This window comes from Polypterus senegalus, chromosome 2, assembly GCF_016835505.1.
Source record: "Polypterus senegalus isolate Bchr_013 chromosome 2, ASM1683550v1, whole genome shotgun sequence".
Classification (NCBI taxonomy): domain Eukaryota; kingdom Metazoa; phylum Chordata; class Cladistia; order Polypteriformes; family Polypteridae; genus Polypterus; species Polypterus senegalus.
In genome coordinates, this window is record NC_053155.1 from 142214856 (window position 1) to 142241878 (window position 27023).

A 27023-nucleotide genomic window follows, 5' to 3' on the forward strand; every position below is an offset into this window, starting at 1 on the left:
CAGTGAAAACTTCAATTTTACATACTAATCCACTACAATTCTACTTCATGACTTACTTCAGTTAATGAAGATATTCTTTCTATATTGACAAAGACTGCAGTTATTTGTGACAAGCTTCTTATCTTTTCTGAAACAGCAACCAATGAATTAATTAAACATTTAACCTGAAGTTGAAATTGAAAGATTTAAAGTATTTTCAGACAATATTTTGTACTGTATGCTGATACTTAAAGAAAATGTCAGGAAAATCAAAGGTAGATAAAAATCAAAAATGCTATACAGAATAGGCTCAGTAGTATTCAATTAATATGCATTACTCTGATAAATATATCATTTAAAATGTATTTTAACAGCAATAATGAATATAAATTACACTAAAGAAAGGTGAGGTTTCACAATGTCTATAAATTATTCAACTAAAACTGAAACTGTAGTGGAATAAAAATGAGATTGTACTGATCCTCTTTATAAACACTTTTACAGTCAAAAGCGAAATTCTTTCAGTAAGCCTCATGTTAAAAAAAGCTTTTCGCTAAAATATGAATATAATTCAAAATGATTAATTGGAGAATAATAATAATAATTCATCATATTTATGAATGTAACAAATCAGCTAAATAATGCATCAACATATAGAAAAGTACATAACATTAACAAAAAAAAGAGACCCACAGAAACCACTGGCAATTTTATAAAATTCAGAAAAGAGGTGTAACTCAATAATGCAGAGAAGTATACCAATGTATGCAGATACCTGTGCCTACAAAAGGTTAACGATCCAAAGGCCTAATTTTAGGGTGTGATTAGAGGTGGGTGTAAAAAATAATACAGCAAGTGTTTGTCACAATTTATCGCTAGTACAGCATCTTTTTCTTTTTATTTTGCAACATACATGAGAACTTAGAAGTAATATGTGTGATATCTGTAGATAATACAGTGACATACAAATATGGCCTGAACTGAATCTCCTGATCAAAAGAAAAATGAATTATATGTATATACAGTGCATTAACAGTAACTGAGAACCAAAGCAAGTGCTGAGTGCGTTCTGTAAATATATGTATGCTTAATAAATAAAAAAAAAATAAATGATATTTGAATGTAAAAAGAAAAAGATATTTGTTTCACCTCTCACTAATTTTAGCATCAAGTTATTCTGCACATGCTGTGGAGTGCTGTGGTTATTTTATAGATGGATTTTTGCACATCACTTCCAGGACCTATTCTGCCTATGCCTGCTTGTAGTTTTGAATGGTTGTGAATTGTAAATAGGACAGGCTTCTGCTTCATAGGCACAGCTCTCCACAAAGCTGGATTTCTTTCTCATTAAATACAAGGAAAGTAACTTGACAAATTTCTGTTTTTCCCTTTTTTATTAAACACCCTAAAAATGCTGTTTCATATGCAGTCTATGTTTTAGGAGACTGCTGACTTGACACTCAATGCCTAAAACAAAAAGGCATAATGAAAAACAAATACATTTTTGCTGCAATATAGGTGTAGTAATTGTAAGTGGGGAAAAAAGAAAAACTGTTACACTCAAATAGTATCCCAATCTGAAAACTACTGAATCCCATACCCAACCTATAATCCACTAGCTATGATTTTTTTAAAGAAGGAAGAGAAGGAGAAGAACTGATTAATGACTGCATTTATTATCACTATGCAATCACAAATGATTTCATCTGTTTTTTTTATGTGTGTATTACGGGTGCAATGAGGCTGCGTGAAGTGCCCCATTTCAGTTTCACTTTGTATGTGCAGAGAATCACGTTTCTGTGAAGTGCTGGGTTTTCATGTATCATACTTATTGTATGTTGCTGTTAGAAGTTATTTTTGTTATTCTAGCCTTCATTGTCTGACAGCCGTTTTATCAGCCTGATTTCTCAAGAGTTGCTCATGTTAATGACTTATTTTCAGCTGATTATTCATACAGATTTTAAAAAGGTATACACTGATTAAGAGTCCTTAAATGTGAATAATAATTCAAAAGGTAAAATCGTGTATTTTACCACCTAATATGTTTCAAGTGAAAGTCTAGCTGAAAATAAAATTTTGTTATTTCTGATTCTTAAATAAATCGAGATCCTCTTGGCCCCATATCTTTGTAGGGGCAGCCATCATAGGACTTTAAAGTTAACTTTAATGACTTCAATAAACTGCAATATATTTCAGAAATTATTTGAAATAAATATACTGAGAAAAAGATCATTAATTATTACATTGTGTCCCAAGTGTTATTGTGGTGCTGGCAACTCCCAATTTCATAACAAAAAAAAAAAAAGTATACCTTTTTAAAACTTTTACAGTCAAAGCATTATTACCTGTATTTTGCCAAGTCACTCAAATAACCTGCTTCATAAATAAAACACGGATCTGGACTTCAAAGAATAATGCTCAGTAAAATGTTACCAAATCTATATCTGTGTAGAATTTTTGATTTTTTCCTTATGCGTTTAAAATGAATTTTAGCTATATTTTCTTCTAATGAAAACATTTTTTTTTATTTAGCACCAGAAATTAACAGATATTAAAGTGATAAAACTATTCCCAACAAATAAAAACTTCATTGTTCACAAAGAAACAAGATAAAGGGCTTACATACCTGTTAAAATCTGAAAGTTCCCTTTTCCAAATATTTTCTTCTTTTCCGGCGTTTTTGTAGAAATAATCATTTTATCCACTACTGACCAGTTCTGCAAAGTGTTTACTAGTCCAATTGCTTCATCCATTTGAAGTTCCGCTTAAGGAAATAAATAGTTTGACAGCATCAATATCACTGGGATTAACTATTTTGGATGTAATGCATCTCTAAGGTAATATTTATTCTAATATATTCTCCTCCATTTGGCCAAACAAATAAACAAGTAAAAAGTCTGCAAAAAAGTCAAACATATTCAATAAAGTGCACAATATTTCCAAACTTCATAATAAGGTAAAAACCTTTTTTTAATTGCTAGAAAACTATGCACAGATACTAGCTACACAAAAATTCTGAATAAGTTTACTAATCTTCTTGAACTGATTTCTAGAAGGAAATCAACAATCTGTTCCTAAGAATTTGTGCCAATAAGGAACTCCACTTCTGTATTGGCTGAATTTGCATGTAATACAATTAATGTCTCTGCTAACACCCACTGATTCTAGTGCAATCAAAGTTTCAAGACGATTGGAGAAATTAGACTGAAACCTGAATGTGCTTAATAATCACTGACAGAATTTAAAGAAGGTTCTAAAGATCATCAGTTGCATCTTAAAAACTGAAAAGATTCCCTTGTCACTGCACTGAAATAATCTCAAGACACTGTCATTAACAATATTCTGATACTCTCCACTATTAAGTGTCCCTTTTTCCTTTCTAATTAAAAATATCATATTCATTTATGCAAAATGTTAAAATTATTTATTTAAGGCGTTTAAGACAAACTGAGAATTGTATGGGTAATTTAATAGTATGCACCACATTACTTTGTTACCTTTAAAATAACAATTTTTTTCATCATTTGTACAACAGTTAACTCAATAAAGGATGCCAACACACATGTACAAACAACTGCCACAGATGTTTATCCATCCCTTAATATTCTGAATTTTCATAATGGTAAAATTACACTGAGGAGGTAATTCAAGCACAATTGTGCCAAAGTAAGAAACAATCCATGGTGGGGTGTCAGTCCATTAAATGGCGTATTAAACATAAACACAGTTGTGACGCTCCAATTTGGAGTCACTAACTAACTTGAGACAAAATCCATGCAAACATGGAGAAACAATCCAAATCCACAGATGCTTAACTGGCAGGGCCATGGGGCATTGGGATAGGCCCTGAAGGCTGGGAGAAAGCAAGTACATTCAGTATATGAGATTTCAACTAATTAAGCTGACTGTTTAAGTAGCAAACTCATAAATAACCAGAAATCAGTAGTTTTTTTCTTTTATCATCAGATTTATGTTATTTGAAACCACAAATATTATTATAATTATATTCTGACACAAAATCATGCACATATTTTTTAAGATAATCTACTAGTTGGAAATCTTCATCTGATCTCTTAATATTCGTGTCCACATTCAATAGTTCTCTGGGCCATAAATCTGATTTCCTATACTGAACAGAAAGCATGTCCAGTATAACATACAGCACACACTTTACCCAGAAAATTTACATGAAGTGCACACTGCTGCACAAAAACTCAGGACATCAAAGCATTAATCATTACATGTAGTTTATTTTCTTATGGGGGGTTTACTGTATATAAATTGGCCTGATACAGTATGTGTAAGTACGCATATGTTTATGAATGTGTTGTGATGGGCTGATGCACACTTTTGCCTGGTTCCTGCCTTGCCCACTCTGTTACTGGGATAGACATAGTCTATCCAAACCCTCACTTGGGATTAAATGGATTGGATGATGAAAAGGGAAATGTTGGTCTGCCAAGTAACGTAGTAATGTCATTGTACTATGCACACATGACAGTATTATTATTTAGCAAGGCATTTTACAAAATTTGAGATATGACTGGTTACATTTTTTTTTTGTTTTTCCAATTGGAGTACAGACACGCGAAGTGCCTTGCTCATGGTCACCACAACTGCAGTGTTTTAAATCCAAAGCCTTAACCACTACACAACACTTGATTGAGCTGGGCCTCGAATCACTCTACTTTTAAAATTTAGGTTAGAAGCTTTTCTCATAACCATTCCATAAGTCAAAGTAAGGTCAATTTGCGAAACTGTGTTCTTTGGACAGACTATTTTTTATAAGAAAAGAAACAAAGATGTGATGCCACATGGATTGCAGAAATTGAAAGCCATCGCTTTATGCTGTTATCCCTGTTAAAAACTGTTTCTTTCTAGTTTTGTATAATTATTATGTTACTAAAACTGTAACATGTCCTAAATAGGGACACACAACAGTCTTGCAGTTAAACCAATACCTGCCTGTAAAGTAACGGTGGACTCTTTGCATGGGGATACCAGTTAGTCAGTTCAGGTCTAATATGCAATAATGCTTTTTTAAAACTGTTTCTTATGTTTCGATTAAGTTACCTGTAGTGTGACTCTGTTTCTTCTGCCCCCATTTCACATCAGGATGGACAATAAAGACTCGGTGCGCCACATCCCCGACTGTCCTGGGTTTGTGCTCTTCAAACAGCTCTTCCACTTCCCGATCAACAAGCAGTTCATCGTCGCCGTCCTCCGGATTTTCTCCTTCATCATGACTGGTTGAAAAATAATATTTGCTGGCCCATCTTAACTGAACTGGATGAAATCCGTTCCATGGAGGGCTTCTGTCTTGAGTACACTGCTGTCGAGATTGGCACCACTCCCCGGCGACCGTGCTAGCGTGGTTTTGCAACACTACGTTATGAGTCGTATAAATTGACAGACAGGCTCTAGATGTGGCAAACTTGGACGGAGCGTGGGTATTTATGAAGAGAAACCTGGCCCTAATACTTGTCACCCTGCACATAAAGTTTAACATTTTGCACGCAACCTGAAGACTTCCATTGGTAAAAGTGTCTTGAACACGCCGTACTGTGTGTTACTTGTCTCTCCGCTGTTTGCCTGTGGTACAAGTCAAAATAGTCCCCTATGGAAACAAAGGTGTCTACTAAAAACTGTCCGCTTTTCTTATTCACAAGGAAAGTATTCCCTGTATGAAAAACAAATCAAGCCATATGCGGTATTTGTTATGAACGAAACGCTCACGTCTAGTTCAGTAAAAAAAAATACAGTAAAACATATTATTTCAATATGATTAAATAATGTAATGACATTTTCTCAGGCAAGCATTCTGGTCCAGCGATGCTATTGCGCTGTGTTGCATCTATTCCACTCCGGAGTGCATTCATAAAGTGTAAGAGGGCTTTGAGGATGGCTGCTGTGAGTAGAACAGAGCCTCTCTGTCAGCCTTGTCAATATCATGCTAATTTTAAAGGTAAGATGTGCTTTTACGACTCCACATGCCATCGTTTATTATGCATGCTTAAAACAGCATCAAATAAATTATAGCTTTGGGAATAAGAGAAAGAAATGACAGAAAAGAGGAAAAAAAATCTGGGCTGTATATAATTATGAAGTGTGACTACGATATTCATTCGAGGAAAAATTGATTATATTTTGTACATGCAACAGATCTAGTATTAAAAACATGATTTGGCAGATCTTATTTTACTCCTAGAATAAAGAATCAACACCTTTTGTTCTTTCACCAGTAGATGGTAGCAAATTCTAAGTCTGTCATCTCTGATTTATAAGTCAGGGTTGTGATAACCTCAGGGCTGCTCGTGTGTGGTGGAAAATGTGAAAACAAAAATGGACATTCTCCAAAATAGCAGAATAAAGAACTGTACCATTACAAGTAGCCTTAATCTAGTTTTCCTAATATTCCTACTAATTCCTGAATATTAATTTGTCCCTCCCTTTTTATATAAAAATTGTTATTTTTTAAAAATTCTGTTTAAAATAAGCCAATAACTGTAATATTACCATTGATGATGGAGCATTCCCAGCTAGCAGAGTGAGTAGAAATATTACTGCATTCTGTTAGGGTCTCCACTATTCTGAAACTGTTTATAATGTATGTTTAATTTTGTTATGTCATGCTGTGTTCTGTTATAAGCAGCTTTAAAACTACCAAGTTAAATTCATATATAAGTCATTAATTCCACACAATCAAGTCAAACTTAACAAAACTATATATTATTATATACATATATTAAATTGATTCTGGTTCTGATTCTGATTGTGATAATTATAGATTCACATTTATTTTTTTATTTGTTTGTGTGTAATGCCTAATCAGTTGAAATAAATCTCAAGAAGCCTCTTCAGCCTGTGCATCTAAGCAGTGAGCAAGTAGCCTTGGAGGTCTTTTCACTTTGTTGTCAGCTAGATCTGCTTATTCGAGCTCAGGTACACCAGGTAAGGCTAATAACACTTGTGCCATATTTCTTTGCCCACTTTTCATTTCCTTCTCTGACAAGTGACATTTTTTATGTCTTCACAGTTTCAAGAGCAGCTTCAGCATGATATTAGTCCAATTGAATCTGACTCTTTCCACAAGCAAGGTTGGGGTTTTGAATTTTTATTCTAGGCTCACACTAAGATCTCCTACCACTGTAATGATGCTGGGAGGTTTTATCAAAATGCTCTTGTTATACACATTTTTTTATTTATTTTCTTATTACATTTAAAAATAAAATGAGTCACTTCATAAAGTAATTTATTAACAATATGCATGGGCTGAATAGACTGTGCCTCAGTGTGAACATTCCTTGTAGCTGTGACTGCTGTATGATGTGTTTCCCTTTAAAAGTAATTTATTAGTCTTTATTGTACTATAATTTTTTTATTTTGCTGTTAAAGGAATTGGAAGAGTATTCATTATAAAAAGAATTACTTTTTTCTGGGCTTGAATATAACTTTCAATGAAGGAGGGAATAAATACAATGCAAAGTTTGAATCCTAGACAAAAAGACTGCTTTGTAAAAGTTAATTTTGCTAATTTTATCAGTTTTCATTTAAACACTAAATGATTCCAAACTGAAAATGGTCTTCAAAATCAAATTTCTTTCAATAAATGTATTGTATATATTGTTCCATTTTTAAGTGTTTAACCACTGCAAGATGTTCATTATTCTTGTAATGTTTTGAAATGCAATTGGGTTTTCTACTGAGAGGCATGACACTGAAGACATTGTTCATGCAGTGCAGGGGTGGGCAAAGTCAGTCCTGGAGGGCCACAGTGGCTGCAGGTTTTTGTTTCAACCCAGTCGCTTAATTAGAAAACAATCCTTGTCAATAATTTAATTTCATAGCCTGTTAAAGCTTTAACTCTTGCATGTCAAGTCAATCTCATATCCTAGATTTTTTTTCCTTTCTAAGGATATCCAAATTATTTGAGGCTAAAATGGATGAGTAATTCCCAGTCCTTCACCTTTTTCTCTTCACTTTCCTTCCAAGTATTTAATTAAACTCAATAGTGCATGATCAATACACACGCAGGTGTAAATGGAAACAAGCTAAATGGAAAAATGCTGATTTCTTTTGTCATTTGCATCTTATTGCTAATAAGGAGCCATTAAAAACTGAGAATACAGCTGTTTAAGACTAAAATAAGCAATAAGGGTTCGAAATCCTAACAAGCGAGACAACTAAAATGAAGCAGAAATGTTACTTGAGTGATAAGTTCTTCTTATTAAGCAATTGGGTTGGAACAAAAACCTGCAGCCACTGCAGCCCTCCAGGAATGACTTTGCCCGCCCCTGATGCAGTGGAACAGTGCTAATACTGCTTCCATGCAGTACTTTGCATACTACAGACATTTAAAGTGATATTTATTAACTGATGCGAGTTACAGTGGCACAGAGGTAGAGCCTCTGACTTACAGTAAGTTTACCAGGGTTCATATCCCAGATCCTCTTTTTGAGGAATTTGCATGTTCTCCTCATGTCAGTTTGTGCTTCCTCTGGGTGCCCTGGTTTCCTCCAACAGTCTAAAGACATGCATGCTAATTGAATCGGAAATGCTAAATTGGAAGTAGTGAGTGTGTTCATCCTGCAATAGAGTGGTGCTCTGACCAGAGGATTGTTCCTGCATTGTGCCGTGTACTAGTTGGGATAGGTTGCAACCCCTCCACCTCACCCTGCTCTGAATTAAGAGGATTAGAAAATGACATTAGTGTGTATATTTGTGTGTTCAACCTGCAATGTACTGGCACCCTGTTCAGAGATTGTTCCTGCCTTGTGCCGTATAGTTGCTGGGATGGGCTCCAGCTCCCTTGTGATCCTGCTCAGGATAAAGCGGGTTAGGAAGTGGATGGATGGATGGATAGTGTTCATGATAAATAGAAGGCAAGTGTCCATTTATTTATGTGGCTTCTGTTGTGCACATGTCTGGCAACAGACACTAAGCATCCTTTCTACTTGGACACTGTCTGCTGAAATTCAGACACTTGTTCATAAGCATTTGATTATGGACAGGCGAGGAGTCTATTTGTGGATTACTGTGCAATTTAGTCAGCATTTGAATCCAGAAAAAGATGATTAATTAACACACAGTATTTTTATTAAGAAAAAAAATCATTCATTTAAAAATACATCCACTTCTCAAAAATGGGCTAAGGCTGTTTCTGACATTTTGGCTAGAAAAGTTTAAAGCATTTCTGTAATCATTTGTAAATTGTTTATATTAATCTGATAGAAGGGATCAGAGATATTATTGGAGTGAACCATAAATGGACTCTTACTCCCCAATACATTATAATAGAAAAGGCGAGTTAAGAAAAAGGATGGATAGGAGATGACACATGATGTTTACAATCTTAATTTGTTATAAAATGCATTTTCTGTGTTTATTCAAGAAAGAGAACATTGTAGAATTGTAAAATTTAAATGTAGTATGTATTGCTGTTGTGCTTTTTGTCTGCTCTTGGCTTTTGTTTATGCTTCCTGCTGGCCAATTCTTGACAATAATTATACCTCTTGCCACTAATTAATGCTGCAAGGCTTACTTTTAGAACTACATTTGATTGAAAAATCTATGCTGTTCTACAACACAATTGAGTTTTAATATGTTAAACTGAAGAATTCATCATGCACCATTTTTGCATAATCTGAAAACATTAGCATCCCATGATCACCTGAAGCATTGTTCTAGAACAACTTTAATTAATGAAAATGACTCTCTTGTGCAGAGTACTGCAGTTATAAATTAGTCATTTGTATGGTTTTTGAGGCCAGGACACCATTTCCCAGCATACACTGTATCAAAAAGAATTGGTGAATCAGTCTGATAAGGTTTTGACATGAATACAGGGATCTCTGCTGACAAGTATTGCTAACTGACAGTTGACCTCTTAGGCACATGTTATAACAAATGCAAATAATATAATGATGAAAAGCTACAACCACACATTTTTTAAAAAAGGTTTAGTGAGTGCAACATATTTAAATTCTCAGTGTTAGAATACGAAATAAATTATTACTTTGTTGGATTTTAGCTCTTTTCTTCTTATGATATCCTGAAAGATTTGTGTTCATTATATATGTAATCTTCCAATTCCTTATTTTATATCTTCAACTAAAGTATAAAAGCAATTATTCTCTACCAGTTATGTTTTATGAACAGACCACAGTAGTATTAGTGTTTCTCTGATCTGATACAACTATTTTTAATAGCATGGATGAATAATACAAAAAAAGTAAAACAAGACAAACTTCTATGAAAGTTGGAAGTAAAATGTGTCCATCACTTTTAGGGAGTGCACCCCTAATTAAACTTGTTATTGATTTTGACTAGAGCTTAAAGGTTAAACTGCACTTGTGTCAAAGCAATTAAACTCTGAATTCCTAATTTGTCTTAAACCAGAATGTTAGTAGTCATCCCAGTAATACACTTTAAGAATATATATTAGAATACAATTAATTAGTGATTTGTGATGACAGGTAAAGTAGTGATGAAACATCTGGAAATAGGTTATATTTACACAACATTATTGTTTTTAACACCTTGCTGTTAAACAGAGATAGGTTTTGTGTTTTTGAGTTGGGCTGGTTTCATGAAGAATTTGGTTTCTCAAGTTTTAAAATTTAGATTGCTTGTTTTTAATGCTGTGCTGTCAGATTTAGTTTGTCTAATTTGATTGGGGTGTGAATCATATTTTGTTATTGAAGAAACATTAAAATCAAAGATTCTCTTTATTGCTACTGATTCAAAGCCTTTAAAGTTAAAGAGATTGTATTAATTAAGTTTCTGCTGAGGTTCTAGTGGTTGGGTTGTACATGTGTTAAGCCCATGGTTGCCAATGGCTGCTATCCAGTCCTTATTTTTGATATTTTTGCTTACAGGCAGCTACAGCTCTAATACTTCTGCTTACTGTTTCTCTCCCCTTTATCTACTTTGGTAATTTCTGAAAAAAGTCTCCGTATCCTACAACTGTCTATCACACATTCTTATCTCTTAATTCTGACTAATATAAGTCATAGTGAATTAGTGTATTCAATTTTTGATTAGTGTCTCATACAGGAAAATTTTACGGGTTTGTTTCTGCCTTGAATCCAGTGCTGCTGTCAAAGGCAGTGGCTTCCCATGACCCTGTAGTAAAATAAAAATGAAGAATGAATGTAAGAAATAAACATCAGTTTTTTTTTTAAAGAGAGTGATTAACTTTAGGTGAATTACTTCAAACATGCATTTTACTTTATTTCAAAACCATGCAGGTGCAGAAATTATTAACAGAATGAACCAATGTTTGGAGCACTTACCAGAACCTATACCTCAGATAGAGGTGGGTATAAGGATATTTTGAAGCCTAAGCACAGTGTATACCTGTCTAATTTAGATTTATAAAAATATAAATTAAGTAAAATGTAAATTATAATCAACATGTAAGTACCAAATCACCATTGAAGTACCCAAAAGTCTTTTAAATTTTTATATAATACAGTAGATGAATTCTGTGTCCTGATAAGGACATGTTCATAGACTTTCTAATAACCTTGGACATATTTTATAATAGCAAAGAAAATACTACCTAATATTTCTTTATAATTTTAAAAATAATTTCACTACTTCCATATAAATTTAAATAAAAACAGGTGTATTAAAGTATGCCTTATGCATTAAGCTTACTGTAGAGTATGATATTGTTTGCCCAATTACATTTCAGGATTATTTGGATTCAGTAGGACTTTCTACTATGTTTCCACGAGTTGAAATTTTCATCATACATGGGAGACCTGTTGATATGCTAGAACGGCCTCCAATGGATGGTAAGGAATGTTTTTGTTTCATTAATATGCAAACTAATAACTTTTAGTATTTTCATATTGATATATTTGGGAAATGTTCAAACAACAGTCCATGCCATTAGTGATCATTCTGCTTATCTTTTTCTTAATTTCTGTTGAATTTCGTTCTTTGATTCATTTAACTTTACATTGAGTATTTTAAGTCTATATGAACAAATAGATGAAACCTGCCAAGTGGAGAATATCTCATCTCACTCTGGTGGTGGCAGAGGTCAGGGCTGTCACTAGGTGGTTCTGTTTTCTTTGACTAGTTGGAAACTGAAGTTCAGAAGCACAACAGAGGGAACCATATCTCTCTATTATAAAAGGAAATCCTGAGACGAGACTTTTTCAAAGAAATAATTTCAAGTCCCGCGAGACACGACTTTGGCCATGAGATTTTTTCAAGTCACACCCTCCTCTCAACCATATTCAACCACGCACATGGCCCTCTCGCCTCTCATTTGTGTGAATGCTTTTGACAGACACAGTTCCTGCTGTCTTTGCTCTTTTAAATTTTTACGTCTTCCTCACTTTAAGTTCCCAATAAAAGAAGACTTATTATGTCCAAATTTTATTGAAGAATTTCAACCCGAAGGGTTATCAACAGAAGAAATTAGTACATGGGCAATCCTAGCACCAAGAAACGATGAAGTCAAACGAATTAACGAAAAAATTGTCTATCGGTTACACAGCAAATTGGTTAAATGCGTATCAATAGACTATGCTGAAACAGTTGGTGGTGATCGTGTGGAAGATGAAAACATCAACTTACAATATCCCAAAGAAAATCTACAAACATTAACACTGTATGGTCTTCCACAACATGAATTACTGTTGAAAGAAGTATGTATCCAAGAAAGGTAATGTCTCCTGTGGATAACATTAGACACCAAAAGAGATCTTGATATTCCATTCGTATTAAAATGTTAACAGTTTTCTATTAGAATAGTTTTTGCAAAGGCAATTAACAAATCACAGAGACAAACATTCAAAAAACATTAGGAAAAGTCGGTTTATTTATTACAGAGAAAGATATCAAAATTCACTCACGGGCAGTTATACATTGTGTTTGTATGTCCAAACAAAGAATCAAAATTCAATGTGATATTGATGAAAATGTAAATAAACAAATTGTTTTTACAGAAGTATTATAGTAGAAGTGTAAGTTTTAAAAGTATTTGCGTGTTAATTTCCAGTCCAAACAGAACAAAATCATAACACAACGAATAACTCTAATGCAACATGAAACATAATTTAATTTAAAATTATTACATTTTGCTAGTTTTTAATATGGTTAATTACTTGCTGTAATGTAAAATAGTTCTATTTTGCATATGTAACAATTCCCATGAAAATAACAATCTGTTTAAATTGTACATCCGCTTCTCCATATCTGAGTGGCTGAACCTCAAAGTGCGCTGGCCCGGGGGTTGGCGAACGAAGCGAGCAGGGGGCAAAGGCCCCTAGTATAAAATTAACCTTATCTTTTGATACATGTTAAATTCAATAAATGTAAATGCACCCTAAACATTGGACTTTTATTAAATGGGATAATAAAATTCTGCTGTTAAGTAATCCTTTTCACAAATCATTCATCCATTCAAGTTCTCAACTCCGTTTATTTTTATTACAGGGTCATGGCTGAATCCTGCCTTGTCGTGTTTGGGAACATATCAGGGTTCAGCCATGGGCAGGATACCACACTCACACACTTGCATATACCAGGCCAGTTTTGTGACTCCAATTAGTTTAACATGCTAGTTTCTGGGGAGTGGTAGAAAGTCCAGAATTTCTAGAGAGAAGTCATATAAATACATACAAAAGTCACACAGTGTGAGTTTTGGCTGGAGTTCAAACCCATTTCCCTGAAGCCATGAAGCAACACTAACTAATACACCACCAAACTGTGCTCATAAATCTTAAGAGTGTTATTATAATACACAACTTCTAATTATTTGTTTGACCCCCACCCAAAAGCAACTTAACACAGTATAACTCAAGTGATTTCTTCTGTTAGATATTTGATTCGTAATATTTGACTTAAATAAATTTTTTTTTACTCAAAGGTAGAAATTACATTTAAGTGATGATTTGGATATTTTTATTTGAAATTCACTGGTTGCAAGTAAAACAGCGTAACTCTTTCCGTGGTTTATATCATGGAAAATTTAATATTTATAAGTGTACCCAACCCTACATACTATACTTTATAATATAAGCTTTACACTGAAACATTAATGTGTTGCTGTGAAAATACCAGGCTAAATAGGTTGTTTCATTATTTTAATTCATTTTATTTAGCTTTCCTCATATTACTAACATGCTTAGCTTGAAAGACCAGCTAAGACCCAAACAACATTTTGAAGCTCTTTCTGGGGAATTCCTAGATGCTTCCAAGACAATCAAGAGACATAATCCCTCCAGTATGCCCTGGTTCAGCTATAGGTCTTCTCCCTTTAGGCCATGTTTAGCTCACCACCTATGAGAGGTAACCAGCATATATCCTGACATACCCGGACCAGCTTCACAGATTCCTTCTGTATTGCCAATTTCTACACTTAGTCACAGTGAGTAAGCCCAGCATCACTGCCAGAAACATCATGTCAACTGCCTGTACTCATTACCTGAATGTAGACTGACTGGTAAGATGAAAGTTTCGCCTAAAAACTTACCTGCTTAACCACTCCTGTCAGCTTCTGCCCTGTCTCATGATGTCTCTACAATTACTTTTCCCTTTTATATATAAACACAAGGGGAAATGTTACTTTCAGCATATCAGATGTCAAAGAGTAGTTTCAGCCTGTTAACACTAGCTGATATGCACAGTTAAAAGTAAATCATAAATCACCTTCATTTGGAATTGAATTATGCTGAACAAAGCAAAATGCGGAAAAGTGTAGAAAATGCATTTGCACTGTAAATGTCATAAAATCTTTCCCACCAAATTATTAAGGTCTGTTTTTCTTATTTCAGCTGTTCAGTTGAGAGATATAATTTTTAACTCCAGGAAAGATAATGTGGTTTTCTACTGTCTAATAACTATGACATGGCACAGGGAAGCAAACTAACTCATATCTTTGAATAATATAAGGATATCTTTGGTCAGTGAAATTGTGTCAGTGTGGAGGGTGGAGGCGTTTTCTATGCAATCTTGTGTCTGTAGTGATCCAAGACATTTTGCTTAAACACTGGCACTGGAATAAAGATAAACTGTTTATCTGTGACAAAATATTTAAAAGTTTTTTTTAATGTAAAATTTTTTAATTCTTTTTGTATATGTATGTTATCCATAGCTGTTTTGGAGACAGGTATTTCTGTAATTTCTAACAATCACAGTTGGCCATGTACAGTTTTTTTTCATTGATCAATGGCCAACAATAATCAAGTGGTTTATGAAATGAATATATGTACTTTTGTGAAACTCAGTTGTAGTTATCTATATCTTTTATATATGACTAGCTGTAAAAATAGGCATTTTTGCATTGTCGTCATGTTTTCCTACATGTTTTCAAGTAAAATGACATGCAAAACTTGAAGTGCACATTGGATTTTTCTCTTTAGTTCTTTGTGTGGTACACCAGTACACCAGACCTCTGCTTCATTGTAGGTGAATACTGGACTTTTTACTTTTAGCCTCATTTTAACAATTTAATTAATTTTTTTTTATATTTTGTTGTAGCTCAACACAAACCTATACGTGAAATTATCACAATAGCAAAACATGAAAGCAGATTCACTGAGCCACTCAGCACTGAACTTAAAAATTTTCATCAATATTATAGCTAAATAGAGGGAAATTGTGCATTACAATCCAAAGCCCTTAGTGTAGTAATATTTTATGGAGTTGTCTAAAATTATGACAGTTTTGATATGTAGTTGTTATAGCAGGGTGATATTAAAAACATATTTCTTAAAAAAAAGTACATTTTCTTCTCCTTTTTGTTTCAGATTATTTCCCTTATATAACAAAACTGAACCAGCTACTTGTATTAAGTCAACAGTTAGAGGATGACGTACAACATCTGGGAAGCCACAAATATATTGCCCATCAGCTTTCAGTACTGTATGTAAGTGAATATTTAAGTTTCTTTATAAAGGTTCTTGGCTCTTCTGGGACACAGTTCCTTTGTGTTGTTACTGACATAGGCATTCAAGATAAGCAGAAAACAATCAAGGTCAAAAGGAAAGTAAATTAGCAAAACTTCAAAGACTTTAATTATTTAACATTTTATTGTTCTGTTTTTTTATGGTTTGTATATTGTATATTGTATATTGTGCATCTCTCTATTATAAAAAACAAATCCTGGACAGAAGCAGTAGGGTGACGAGACATGATCTTCACGTTAAGATCACGGAAGACACTTAAAAGACCCGCATAACTAAAGAGATTGGCCACGGAGCATCTTGCAGGAACCTTAAGCATGAAACTTTGTGCTAAGTAATTAACTCACGACCGTCTCGCACTGACGTAAAACATGAGATTCTTGCAAGACACTCCCTACTTACAATCAAATAAGAGTACGGGCAGCAACACACTCAGTCGTGTTTTGGCTTTGAGCACACACATATCCAGGGCACTCAGCACATATAAAGCATATATGGAGAATATGTTATAAATGAAACGTAGACGACTAAGCGAAGAAAAAAGCAGCGTGGAGAAAAGAGACTCAAAAGCGTTGGATAAGACAAAGAAGAAAAGAATAATCTAGGTGCAAATTCAGAAAATAAGGAAAGTAATAATCAGCCCAGAACAAGTGGAATTGAAAAAAAGCCCGTCCAATCCGGATGTTGGTGCTATACACATGCAGAGCAGGTTAGAGATTATGAAAGCAGTGGAATTTGAAAGGCTCAAAAAATAAACGGCGCGATACATATGTGGAGAAAGTTAAAGAATATGAAAATAGGAAAATTAGAAAGTATAAAAAAAAGAAAGTAAAGATTGCAGTAGCGCAAACAAACAGAAATTATTACTCGAAAAAGGGAAAGTAATCACCACGGACCAGGTGTCATTGAAACAAAAGCAGGATTAAGTGAGGTCAGAAATAAAAGACAGAGTAGAAAAAGTAAAACGTCATAAAGAAGTTAAAAAACAAGGAGGCCAGACTCATGAAGAGCAGGTTAGAGATAATGAAAACTGGAATTCAAAAGACTCAAAAAAAAGGTAGGCGTGAAACACATGCAGAGCAAGATACAGAATACGAAAGCAGAAAAAACGACAGTGTCAAAAAAAAGAAAGTAAACATCACATTAGCGCAAAGAAAGAAAATTATTACTCAGAGAAATAATGAAAAGGCGAATAGAGATCAAATATATGGACATAGGTGATATGTCAGAAGTATGTAAATATTGTAAGGCTTTGAAGTTTAAGTCAAGAGAATTTCAAAAATGAAGTTTACCTCACATGCATTTATTGGTTACTTTGCAAAAAAAATTATTAACTGCTGATGATATAAATCGTTTTGTCTGTGCTGAAATTCCAAACCTATCCTGAATTATGGTACAAAGTCATTAAACACATGTCTCACTGGCCTCATTAAAAAAGATTCAGCACATTGGGATTCGAAAGATTCCAAATATTGTTTTTACCCAGAAAAGCAATAAATAGTTTGTTTCTGAAGCCAAGGGTCACATAAGAACTGTAGGCACAGGCCACCAAGGGTGCCTTTGCTAGTAAAGATAGAAATAGGAAGAGAAAAAGAAAAAAGGGAAACTAATATGATTCACAGACCTACCTCTGTCCAGTCCTTGCCTAACTGTGTTAGTCCTGAATGGTGGAGCCGGGCAAGCTGAAAGTTCTAAAAGTAAGAGATTATCGAGAGAAAACTTCCAAGTGAAGGGAGAACACAGTTCAGAGTGTTTCCAGTGTGAAGTTTATACCTACTTTTCTGCCAATGAAACCAACATTATAAGCCTCTGTTTGAGGGAAGAGAAAGTGGGAAAATTCAGTAGTAGTAATACTTCAGGAGACTGTGGGATATGGCAGGAAAGGACTGAAGAGTGGGAGTCAGCAACATAGGACGAAAGGAAAGCCATGAGGGATGGTTTCAGAATATGTGAAGGAAGATTCCAAGATCACTGAGGGAGACAGGATCAGGCTAGACCCATTAGGTAACGGGTTCATGGGATTGGATGTCATTCATACACAATCTTAAATTGTGTGTTCAAAAACTATTTATTATAAATGGATTGTTGTATAAATCAACATTGTAATTAAAGAAAGAAACATATCTTCAACAGGACAAATCAGTAATCAGGTAGGAGAAAAGCTGTTCATTATATCTTTTAATTACTCTTCAGAAAAATGCCTTGGAGAGAGCATTCTTCAAAAGCAGTCTATTACAGTATGGTCAGAATGATCAGAGAAACAAAGAATAGAGGTTCATTTTATAAACTATTGTATTTACATACAGTGTCAATCATTGCATACATTTTACTCTGGTTGGTCCATTGGTTTACACCCAAATGACTTATATAAAACAAAAGTCTATTATATTATATTCTGGTTTTTCTTATACCTTTGAGATGAGTCACCACCCTTGAAATTTCTGTGCATAGAACAACTGTCCATTCTGGTTGTTTACAGGATATCTGCTGACTGCTTAGTCATTCTTAGTCACCTTTCATTTATTAACCCTTTATGCTCTTTCTTTAAGATGAATGCAAAAATTATTCTTCCACAGGATTCAGTAGGAAAAAAAATTACAGTATAAGGATACAATATGTTAATGACAGAGCTCTTTATAAATACAGATCATAACTAGCGGTGGAGTCTGAGACAAGGTTATTGGTCCTCTTCTGGGGCCTGTTTTTTTCTGGTTAAGTATAGCAAAGGAAAATAGGTGAGTGAGAGTCTCATCTCCAAACTCTTCTTCTCTTGTTAAATCAATCCACATAAGAGGCGCACCATACTCACATGAATGACAATTAGAGAAGTCAAAATCTTCCTCCAAAGACTTTGCTTGCCATCACTTTGCAGTGCTTCATTTGCATAGCTACCACTACTGCACCACTGGTCAGTCTCATAATCTGTCTATCCTTACTTGTGAACAAAGCCAAAGTGTATTTAATTCCTTCGCTTGGTGTCCACCTCTGAAGAATAAGTCACTCTTTTCTGAGGGAAAACCTTGACCTCAGATTATCATTCCGGCAGTATCGTTCTCTGCTGTAAACAGTTCTAAGTGTACAGTACATCAGAGATTTATCTGTTGAGGGCAAGAAGCAACATTTTTTATAAATAATACAGACACCACTGTTAGGTATGCTAATGAGGATTTTTAAAAATGTTTTCCCTGCACTTTGATATCCTGTCAATAAAACAATGAGAAGGAGGAGGAGGATGAGGAAAAGAAGGAGCAAGATACCACTTTAATGGATTCCTACATCCATCTTAAAACACATAAGATTTAATGGCAAGAATACAAAGGCAACTCTCGGCCCACAAATTCTGTGGGTGAATAGCACCCAAATAGCCCTAAGAATCTCTATTTTAGCAGCATTTGCCACAAAAATGATGCTCTGATTGTACAGATACATATTATGTGATGCATGATTGCATTGTTTTTTGTAGGTATAGATCAGGGTTCTGAGTCTTAAATGTGATTCTGAATTTTTCTGTTACTGTAAAGAACTCACACTGACTAGAAGACTACATTTTTGCCATTTTAAGAACTACAGTAAATCAGTAATTTACTTCACATTTTTCAAAGGATTACCCATCTCTTGGTTCAGCTACTTCAAACAGTGCTTTGTAGTAGCACTATTACCTCTGTGATCCTGAGTTCAAATATTATACCATTCCACATGTTGCCTTGGTGAAATTTGTATGGCCTTTCTACTGTGTATTCTAGCTTTTTTCCCACAATCCATGTTCCTGCATGTCATATTAAATGATGACTTTAAACTGGCACAGTGTAAGTATTTCTGGGTGTGTTCACGTTTAACCTGTGATGGACTGGTGCCTCATTCTGGTCTTGCTCCCAGTTCTAGCAGAATAAGCACAAGTTTGTTATGTCCGTGAATTGCTTAAACAGATTATAAAATAGATGGACAAAACAAAATATGCCTCCTGTCGTGTCAGTCTTGAGGCCAGCTAGCAAAGGACAAAAGTAAGGGACTCCAAGCCATTTCTGAACTCTGATATCGAGGACATTTATTGTCACCCATCAACCTGAGAGCTTGGGTGACATCTAAATGGAAACCGGAATTGATATAAGCAACCTATGTGCTTAAGAGGCAGGTATGCACCCTTCAAAGGGAATTCCAAATCTGATATGATCTTGTGGTACAAGCACATTGTAACAGAATGTACAGATGAAAGCAATCATTTTGTTGGTTATGTTTTAATTTGTATATTTTTCTATTTTAATGTTTTCTGTAGCAAGTTCTTGGGTCTTTCAAAAGTGTGAAGACATTTCTACTTTTAAAAAAAGACATTGAGGCAAATTTTAAATCACTGAAAATATCGCTAACTACAGATCAAGGATCTAAACAAGAACCACAACTTCCTGCATCTTACATAAGCTGGTAAGTGAAATGCGGCCTGCTGCTCGTATTCTTTCAAAATCTTATCTGACAAATTATTAAAATACTGTAAATGCAAAGCATTTTGTTGATTGCTGAAATTAACCCAAGCATTTTATTGCTGCACATTTACTGGGTTCACTGACCTTGTACACCGAATTTTTCCTTGAACATTTGCTGTGCATATCTAGCTTAGAGAAACTTTTTTCCCAGCCCCTCATGATGCTTTGTGAGGAGAATGTGACATCACACAGCTGTTGGATGGGGATGTCATGACCCAATATGCACTACCTGCCCTATTTTGGAGAAATTGTGCAGAACATTCATGCATGTATACTGTAAGTGTCCTCAGTGATAAGCCAAGTTAAGTGGCTGTAAATAAAGCTAATACTGTATAGAGACAGCCACTTGGCTTCTCATGGACATTGAGGGAAAAAAAATGTTGAATAAATAAAGTTTCTTTACCTGTTTTAATGCCACTTCCCAGATTAACATGGCAGTGGCACAAACTTTCACTGACATTTGAGCACAAGGTTGCTCAATGGGCTACCTGGAGGCCTACCGAGGCACGCAACTAAAGCTGTCTTTCGAGCGTGCTCATGGTTTCTGGTGGCCGACTGCAGAGGTGTGCTCCTGTAAAAGCTGCAGGAAAGAAGGTGAAGTGCTATGTTTAAATTCAGGGGAACAGGTCAGAAGGATAGAGAGCACAGTTTCAGAGTAGCCGGCAAAAGGGAATAGAAGTGAAAGCAGGGGGAAAGTAAAGCAGCACTCAATTACTACAGGCTGAACAAAGAGCCTTCATGTCACCAAGACAGATGGGTATGTGCCTGCAAGTGTGGGATCCTTCAAATAGGATGGGCTGCACCTGAGCTCATGTTTATGAATGGTGCCTGTCCCGGAAGTCCGCGGGTAACATAAATGAGGATTGGATGGACAAAAGGGCTTGTGGTATAAAACCATGGTCTGAACGCCAGGGGTCATCTTTGACCAGGTTTAAGTGTAGATCTGTGCTAATGATTTGCTTAGCTTAGCTTAGTAGTAGAAATACATAGCAACCTTTCTACACATAGTAGGTGCTTAGTTTTTCATTTTTTTGATTCATTTTTCAGTCTCCTTTGTGAATTGTCTTGTAGTTGGACGAAGGAGGAGAAAGAGTTTTTTTTTTTGTTTGTTTTTTCTTCACTTTTGTTTTGGAAGCCACTGTAAATATTATAAGTAGCACCTGTACTAATTTTCTTTTGTTTTGGAAGTGTCTTTGCATTGAACTTTGTAAATATTTTTACAAGACATTTGTTTGTTAAATACTTTGGACACAGCTGGAATAAAACAATATCATCTTTTTGAATAGTCTTTTTCAGTCTGAGTCTCACTTACTCTATCCCCTGGTTGCTTGGTCTCGTCTGCTGAAACCCCAAATCAGGAATTGTACAATAGTGTCCTTACCCAGAGTGTCACAACCTCCACTTCACACTTAATAGTGTCGTCTATTCATCTTTGCTCATACATGAATAATTTATGGCATATACACACATAGGTGATATCAATACCTGATTTGTACTAAAAAAACACAGTGTTTTCATTTGAGGGGTGCATTAGCAGACCATAATGATAATATTATGAAAATACTTTGATGTTCTACATAGATTCATTGTATATTGTGTCTTCACTGCTGGATTAAGCATGTTGTGCTCCTCACCATATAGTGCAGATCTGAAAGTGACGGGGATGGCCCCCTGAGTTCACGGTATAATACCGATCCCTTGGATCACACTCAGTGGGTGATATTTAGTCATAGTGATAGGAGCTTGGGAGACACAGAGAAAGAAAAAGTGCTCGCAGCATTGTGGACTTGGAGAATAGTTTCATCTCAGGGCGGCACAGAAGAACAGTGGTTAGCAGTGCTGTCGTATATCTCAGGTCAGAATGTTGGTGAATCATGGACACTTAAAATGATCTCTGCACCATTATAATCCACTTATAACTATTTCAGTTTCCCCTTCCTGATTCAATTCAATGTGTTTTGGTGAGTTCACTGAAATTTTTCCATTTTTCCGCCTAAATTGAAGCAAAGCAAATTCCGCGAGTTCACTAGTTCAGCATATGGGCTTGTGTTGGGGGTATATTAGGGGGCTTTGAATTAAAAAAGAGTAGTAAAGGAATAATACTCCACCCAAAAAGTATATTTTTCAAAATTTTTCAAAGATTTTTTTCCATGACATTTTGATATTGTTTGCTGTTGTTCAGTGTTGGTCACTACTCGCTTCCATTAAAGCATAAACCTTGTTAGCTTCATTGTGCATTTCCTGGCCATCGCTACAAAGCACATGGGATAAGTAACATTTAAAAAAATATCATTTTGGGTAGAATATTCCTATAAGACAATCCTATTTTTCTTAGGATCCCCTACCCTACCCTCACCTTCCATGATGGCACATAAAATTCCCATTTAGGGTGAATTCTGGACATCATACTCAACTATAATCTGGACTGCTTTTTAGGATGTGCTCTAATTAGTAGTCTTGTACAGTTTGGTTTGTGAGTATCATTTCTATTGACAAATGCAGTATACAGTTACAACAGTACAAAGGTTTGTAGCTGTAAACATTACGTGCCAAAGATTAATGATACAGTTAAAATGTGTGAGAGTTAACATCTTTTATACATATATTTTGGTGTATTTAGTGCTTTTTGTTATGTTTTGGGGTTTATTAATTATTTCTAATTATTTTAACACTGTTTATTTTCATTCCGTTTTTCCGGGTGGTTTGGTGCCTTTTAGTGGGTGTGGCAACACGCTATAATCAGCGCATGCTCCCAACCTCTCTCTCTCTGTCTTTCTTTTATTCAGGTAACACAGTAGGACACATAATGTGATTGTGATTGTGTGATGATGGAGGTTCACTCCATGCTCCCATCTTGCATTCGGGGAGCCCAAACCTGTCACCGTCAGTAATGTTACAGATGAGCATGGCAGTGAGGCCCACAAATAAAGCAAAAGGGATGGTGTAAAAAGTGCCAAGTGCTTTTATTAAAAACAAATATCAACAAAAACAAAGTGTCCGAATTAAATAAGTGCAGTGCATTCAAAGTCATTAAATAAATAATCCTTAAAAACAGTTGAAGTGGAGGTTAAGATCCATTAGAAGAAAAAAAAAAACGAGGTTAAAATAACAGCTGGAAGCAGAGCCTTTAAAAACAAGCATGTGTCTTCTTTTATCTGTCGGCTCACCTGCTTCTCCTGTCTGGGTCCCGCAACAGGAGAGTTGCCTTCTCAGCGGCTGACCTTTCTACTGTTCGGTTCCACTGGTCTGGAGGCCTCCTGATTCCTGGCTTCGGTCGCGCACTCTCCAGACCGAGACTTGGCTTCCCTGGCGACCAGGACCCCCACGTCAGGGAATTCACCGCCCAAGCCTCCCGACTCCCGCTGCCTTCTTGGACTTACGTGACCAGCCATCCTATTTCTGGTCACTCCAGCTGCTTGATCGCTCAGCTGGAGCATACCATTTCCTTCTGCCCCACCGAGTGTCAACAACAACAACAACATTTATTTATATAGCACATTTTCATACAAACAGTAGCTCTAAGTGCTTTACATATTAAAGAATAGAAAAATGAAAGACACAATAAGAAAACAAAATAAATCAACATTAATTAACATCGAATAAGAGTAAGGTTTAATGGCCAGGGGGGACAGAAAAACAAAAACTCCAGACGGCTGGAGAAAAAATAAAATCTGTAGGGATTCCAGACCATGAGACCGCCCAGTCCCTTCTGGGCATTCTACCTAACATAAATGAAACAGTCCTCTTTGGATATAGGGTTCTCACGGAAGGGCTTGATGAAGATGGTCACATAGAGTTCTGCCTTTTAATCCATCCATCATTGGAGCATCATGAAGCTTTGAGTAGGTGGAGGTGGTGCAGGCCACCACCACAAAGAAACCGGAAAAAGAAACAGAAAAGAGAGTAGGGGTCAGTACGGATTTTAGAGCCACCATGAATAGTTATTATGATGAATTGAACATATAGAGTATCAGGATTAAGTTAAATTGAAGTTATAGAAAGGCCATGTTAAAGTAATATGTTTTCAGCAGTGTTTTAAACTGCTCTACTGTATCAGCCTGGCGAATTCCTATTGGCAGGCTATTCCAGATTTTCGGTGCATAGCAGCAGAAGGCCGCCTCACCACTTCTTTTAAGTTTTGTTCTTGGAATTCTAAGGAGACACACATTTAAGGATCTGAGGTTACGATTTGGAATATAAGGTGTCAGACATTCCGATATATACGATGGGGCGAGATTATTTAAGGCTTTATAAACCATAAGCAGAATTTTAAAGTCAATCCTGAATGACACAGGTAACCAGTGTAGTGACATTAAAACTAGAGAAATGTGTTCGGATTTTCTTTTCCTAGTTAGGATTCTAGCAGCTGCATTCTGCACTAGTTGCAAACGATGTATGTCTTTTTTGGGTAGTCCTGTGAGGAGTGTCGGCCAAACACCACTACTAGGGCTCAATGTCCAGCTGCTTGCCTGCCTGCGAGCACACGCTCGCATTCGCTCTCTCACACCGGTTCTCTCTCCAGCGTTCTGCTTTCTGCTTTCTTCCTCCCGCAATCTCCATTTCTTTTTCTCTCCCTTTAGCGGCTTTGCGCTTCTGTTTATGAAGAGGACGTGGCAGCTGTAGCAATCAGCAGCCCCGGGACCAATTGCAGATGTGGACTGTTTCTTACCTGTGCACTTAGGCGAGAAACGTTCACACCACAAATTCCCCTGGAACTGCTTCAGCCACTCAACCACCACGCCCCCTCGCTAAGCTGCAACCGAGGCAATTATTTATTTAAAATTGGCCTCTTGACGTGAGCTGTGGACCCGCTATACCAGAGATTGGCGCATCTTTGAATTCACGGGAGGTGATGGTTGAAATATGGTAGCGTTTTCTATTTACTTTATTCTTTAGTGGATTCACATCTCAAAATCAATATCTTTATTAGCTATAGTTAGCTTCTGTACCAAGTAGGCCCTAGGGCCAGCCTTTTTTTCTGGTTATTTAACTTCTTTTTGTCCTTGTCCTTGACTCTCATTTTGCATTTGGCTTTTATTTGCCTTTGCTTTCGGTGGTCCCAGCTTTGATTTTGCTTTACCTGATGACGATTTTTGCCTCACGGTTATCATCTTCTGGTTTCCTTTTCATCTTGCAGTAATCCTCAGACACCTCATGTCTTATAACAACTTGAATCTTTTAAGCTAAAACAAAAAGTCATGGATTCCTGCTTTTTCTTTTCTCTCACAGGATCTTGGAGCTGACCCACAACATCATATCAACTGTATCTTCACTGCCAGATGAACTGACAGATGATCTCAAGCCAGCAATGTCTTTTGCAGCTACTCTGTCTTGAACTTGACAAAACAAAAAATTGCAGAGTAGCTGTTTGTGTTACTCTTTCTTCTTACAGAAAATGGTCCAACATTTTATACCAAGTGGTTTTGAAAAACTATCTTTAAACTGTACTGTATATGATTAATTATTGATAATAATTTATCAATTATTATAATTTATAAAGAGGGCAATGCAGATTACAGCCCTCCATGTAACATTTTGTTTAAAAGTCATGATCACTGAATAGTCTCCAGGATAGAAAACTCAGAAGATGAACCACGTCAATAGCTGCAGGCAGCTTTTGAAAGGTAATGGGAACTTAAAGATTTGAAAAGCTTTGGAAATGGGTGGGCTTGATGCAAAATTTCAGCAGTTGTCATCAGAAAGTTTGGAGGAGCTTTTGAAGTAGCCATTTTAAAGACTATAAGACTGTAGCTTTTAACAATATGTGAACACAATCTACCAACTTTATCTGTTGTGTTTTGTACTAGTTTTGAAATTACTTACATCTTGTAGCAAAATATTTCACAGTGCAGCTAAATTTACAATAAATGTAAATTCAGATTTTTTTAGATAGATAGTACTTTATTGATCCTTGAGGGAGAAATGTCAGGCAGCAAAAATTAGAATTTAGAATTAATGCAGCACAAAGATGGAAGAAATGTGGAATTAATTTGAAATTATTTTAACGTATGTCATTTTCTAGTGAAAATGTAAATGGAATTAGTTAAGTTAAATAAATAAAGCACTGCTATGTATTGTTGCTATTAACTGTACCTTAGATACCTCTAACCTTGAACGATGGTCCTTTTTGACAGCTGCTGTAGGTAATGTCTGCTGTGGCCCGGTTTAATGGCTGTTGCCTACCATGCACCCAGTTGTGTTTCGATAGGCTTCACCCCCCACAACCCTTCACTGGATTAGGCAGGTTTGAAAATGTTATGTTATGTATAGGTGGTAGTCTCCATGTGTCATTTTCTTGAAACTATTAGCTTTTCTTAATTATGTTTATATATTTGCTTTTTGAAGTTTCCTTACTAAATGTAAATGTTCTTTATCTGAAGAAAATTACAACTCATAATAGAAGGTAAAATGTTAAGATCCAATAAATTTAATTTTAGGAAAGTCACACATTTGTATGCACAGTATTTATTCTTATTTAATGACTGTTTTATATGAAAATGTAGGAAATTATCAGTATAGTATTTCATACATTAGTTAATATTCTTACAAAGTGAATGCGAGGAAAGCCAACCAGTAATTAATGGATGAATGAATTACTCTGATTCAGGCAACTTCACCAGGGCTGAAAGCTTCCCTGACC

At 35.5% G+C, this 27023-nt stretch overlaps 2 protein-coding genes across 2 annotated transcripts in view; one reads left to right on the plus strand and one right to left on the minus strand.

Annotated features, from left to right (window-relative positions):
• The window catches only part of gtpbp6 (GTP binding protein 6 (putative)), a 42562-nt gene extending 36958 nt beyond the window's left edge, over window positions 1-5604 (minus strand). The window contains exons 1-3 of the mRNA XM_039744742.1: window positions 5053-5604; window positions 2606-2743; window positions 57-127 (exon numbers count right to left, since the gene is read on the minus strand). Of these exons, the coding sequence (XP_039600676.1) occupies window positions 57-127; window positions 2606-2743; window positions 5053-5488 (645 nt within the window). The 5' untranslated portion in view covers window positions 5489-5604. The remainder of the gene's footprint in view (window positions 1-56; window positions 128-2605; window positions 2744-5052) is intronic.
• Window positions 5605-5869: 265 nt separating this feature from the next.
• On the plus strand, window positions 5870-26791 carry si:ch211-218d20.15. Its single transcript, XM_039746099.1, has 8 exons — window positions 5870-5944; window positions 6812-6930; window positions 7016-7076; window positions 11229-11296; window positions 11678-11780; window positions 15750-15868; window positions 20179-20324; window positions 25613-26791. The coding sequence occupies exons 1-8, from the start codon at window positions 5881-5883 to the stop codon at window positions 25716-25718; spliced, it is 786 nt and encodes a 261-aa protein (XP_039602033.1). The 5' UTR covers window positions 5870-5880; the 3' UTR covers window positions 25719-26791.
• Window positions 26792-27023: the final 232 nt, after the last annotated feature.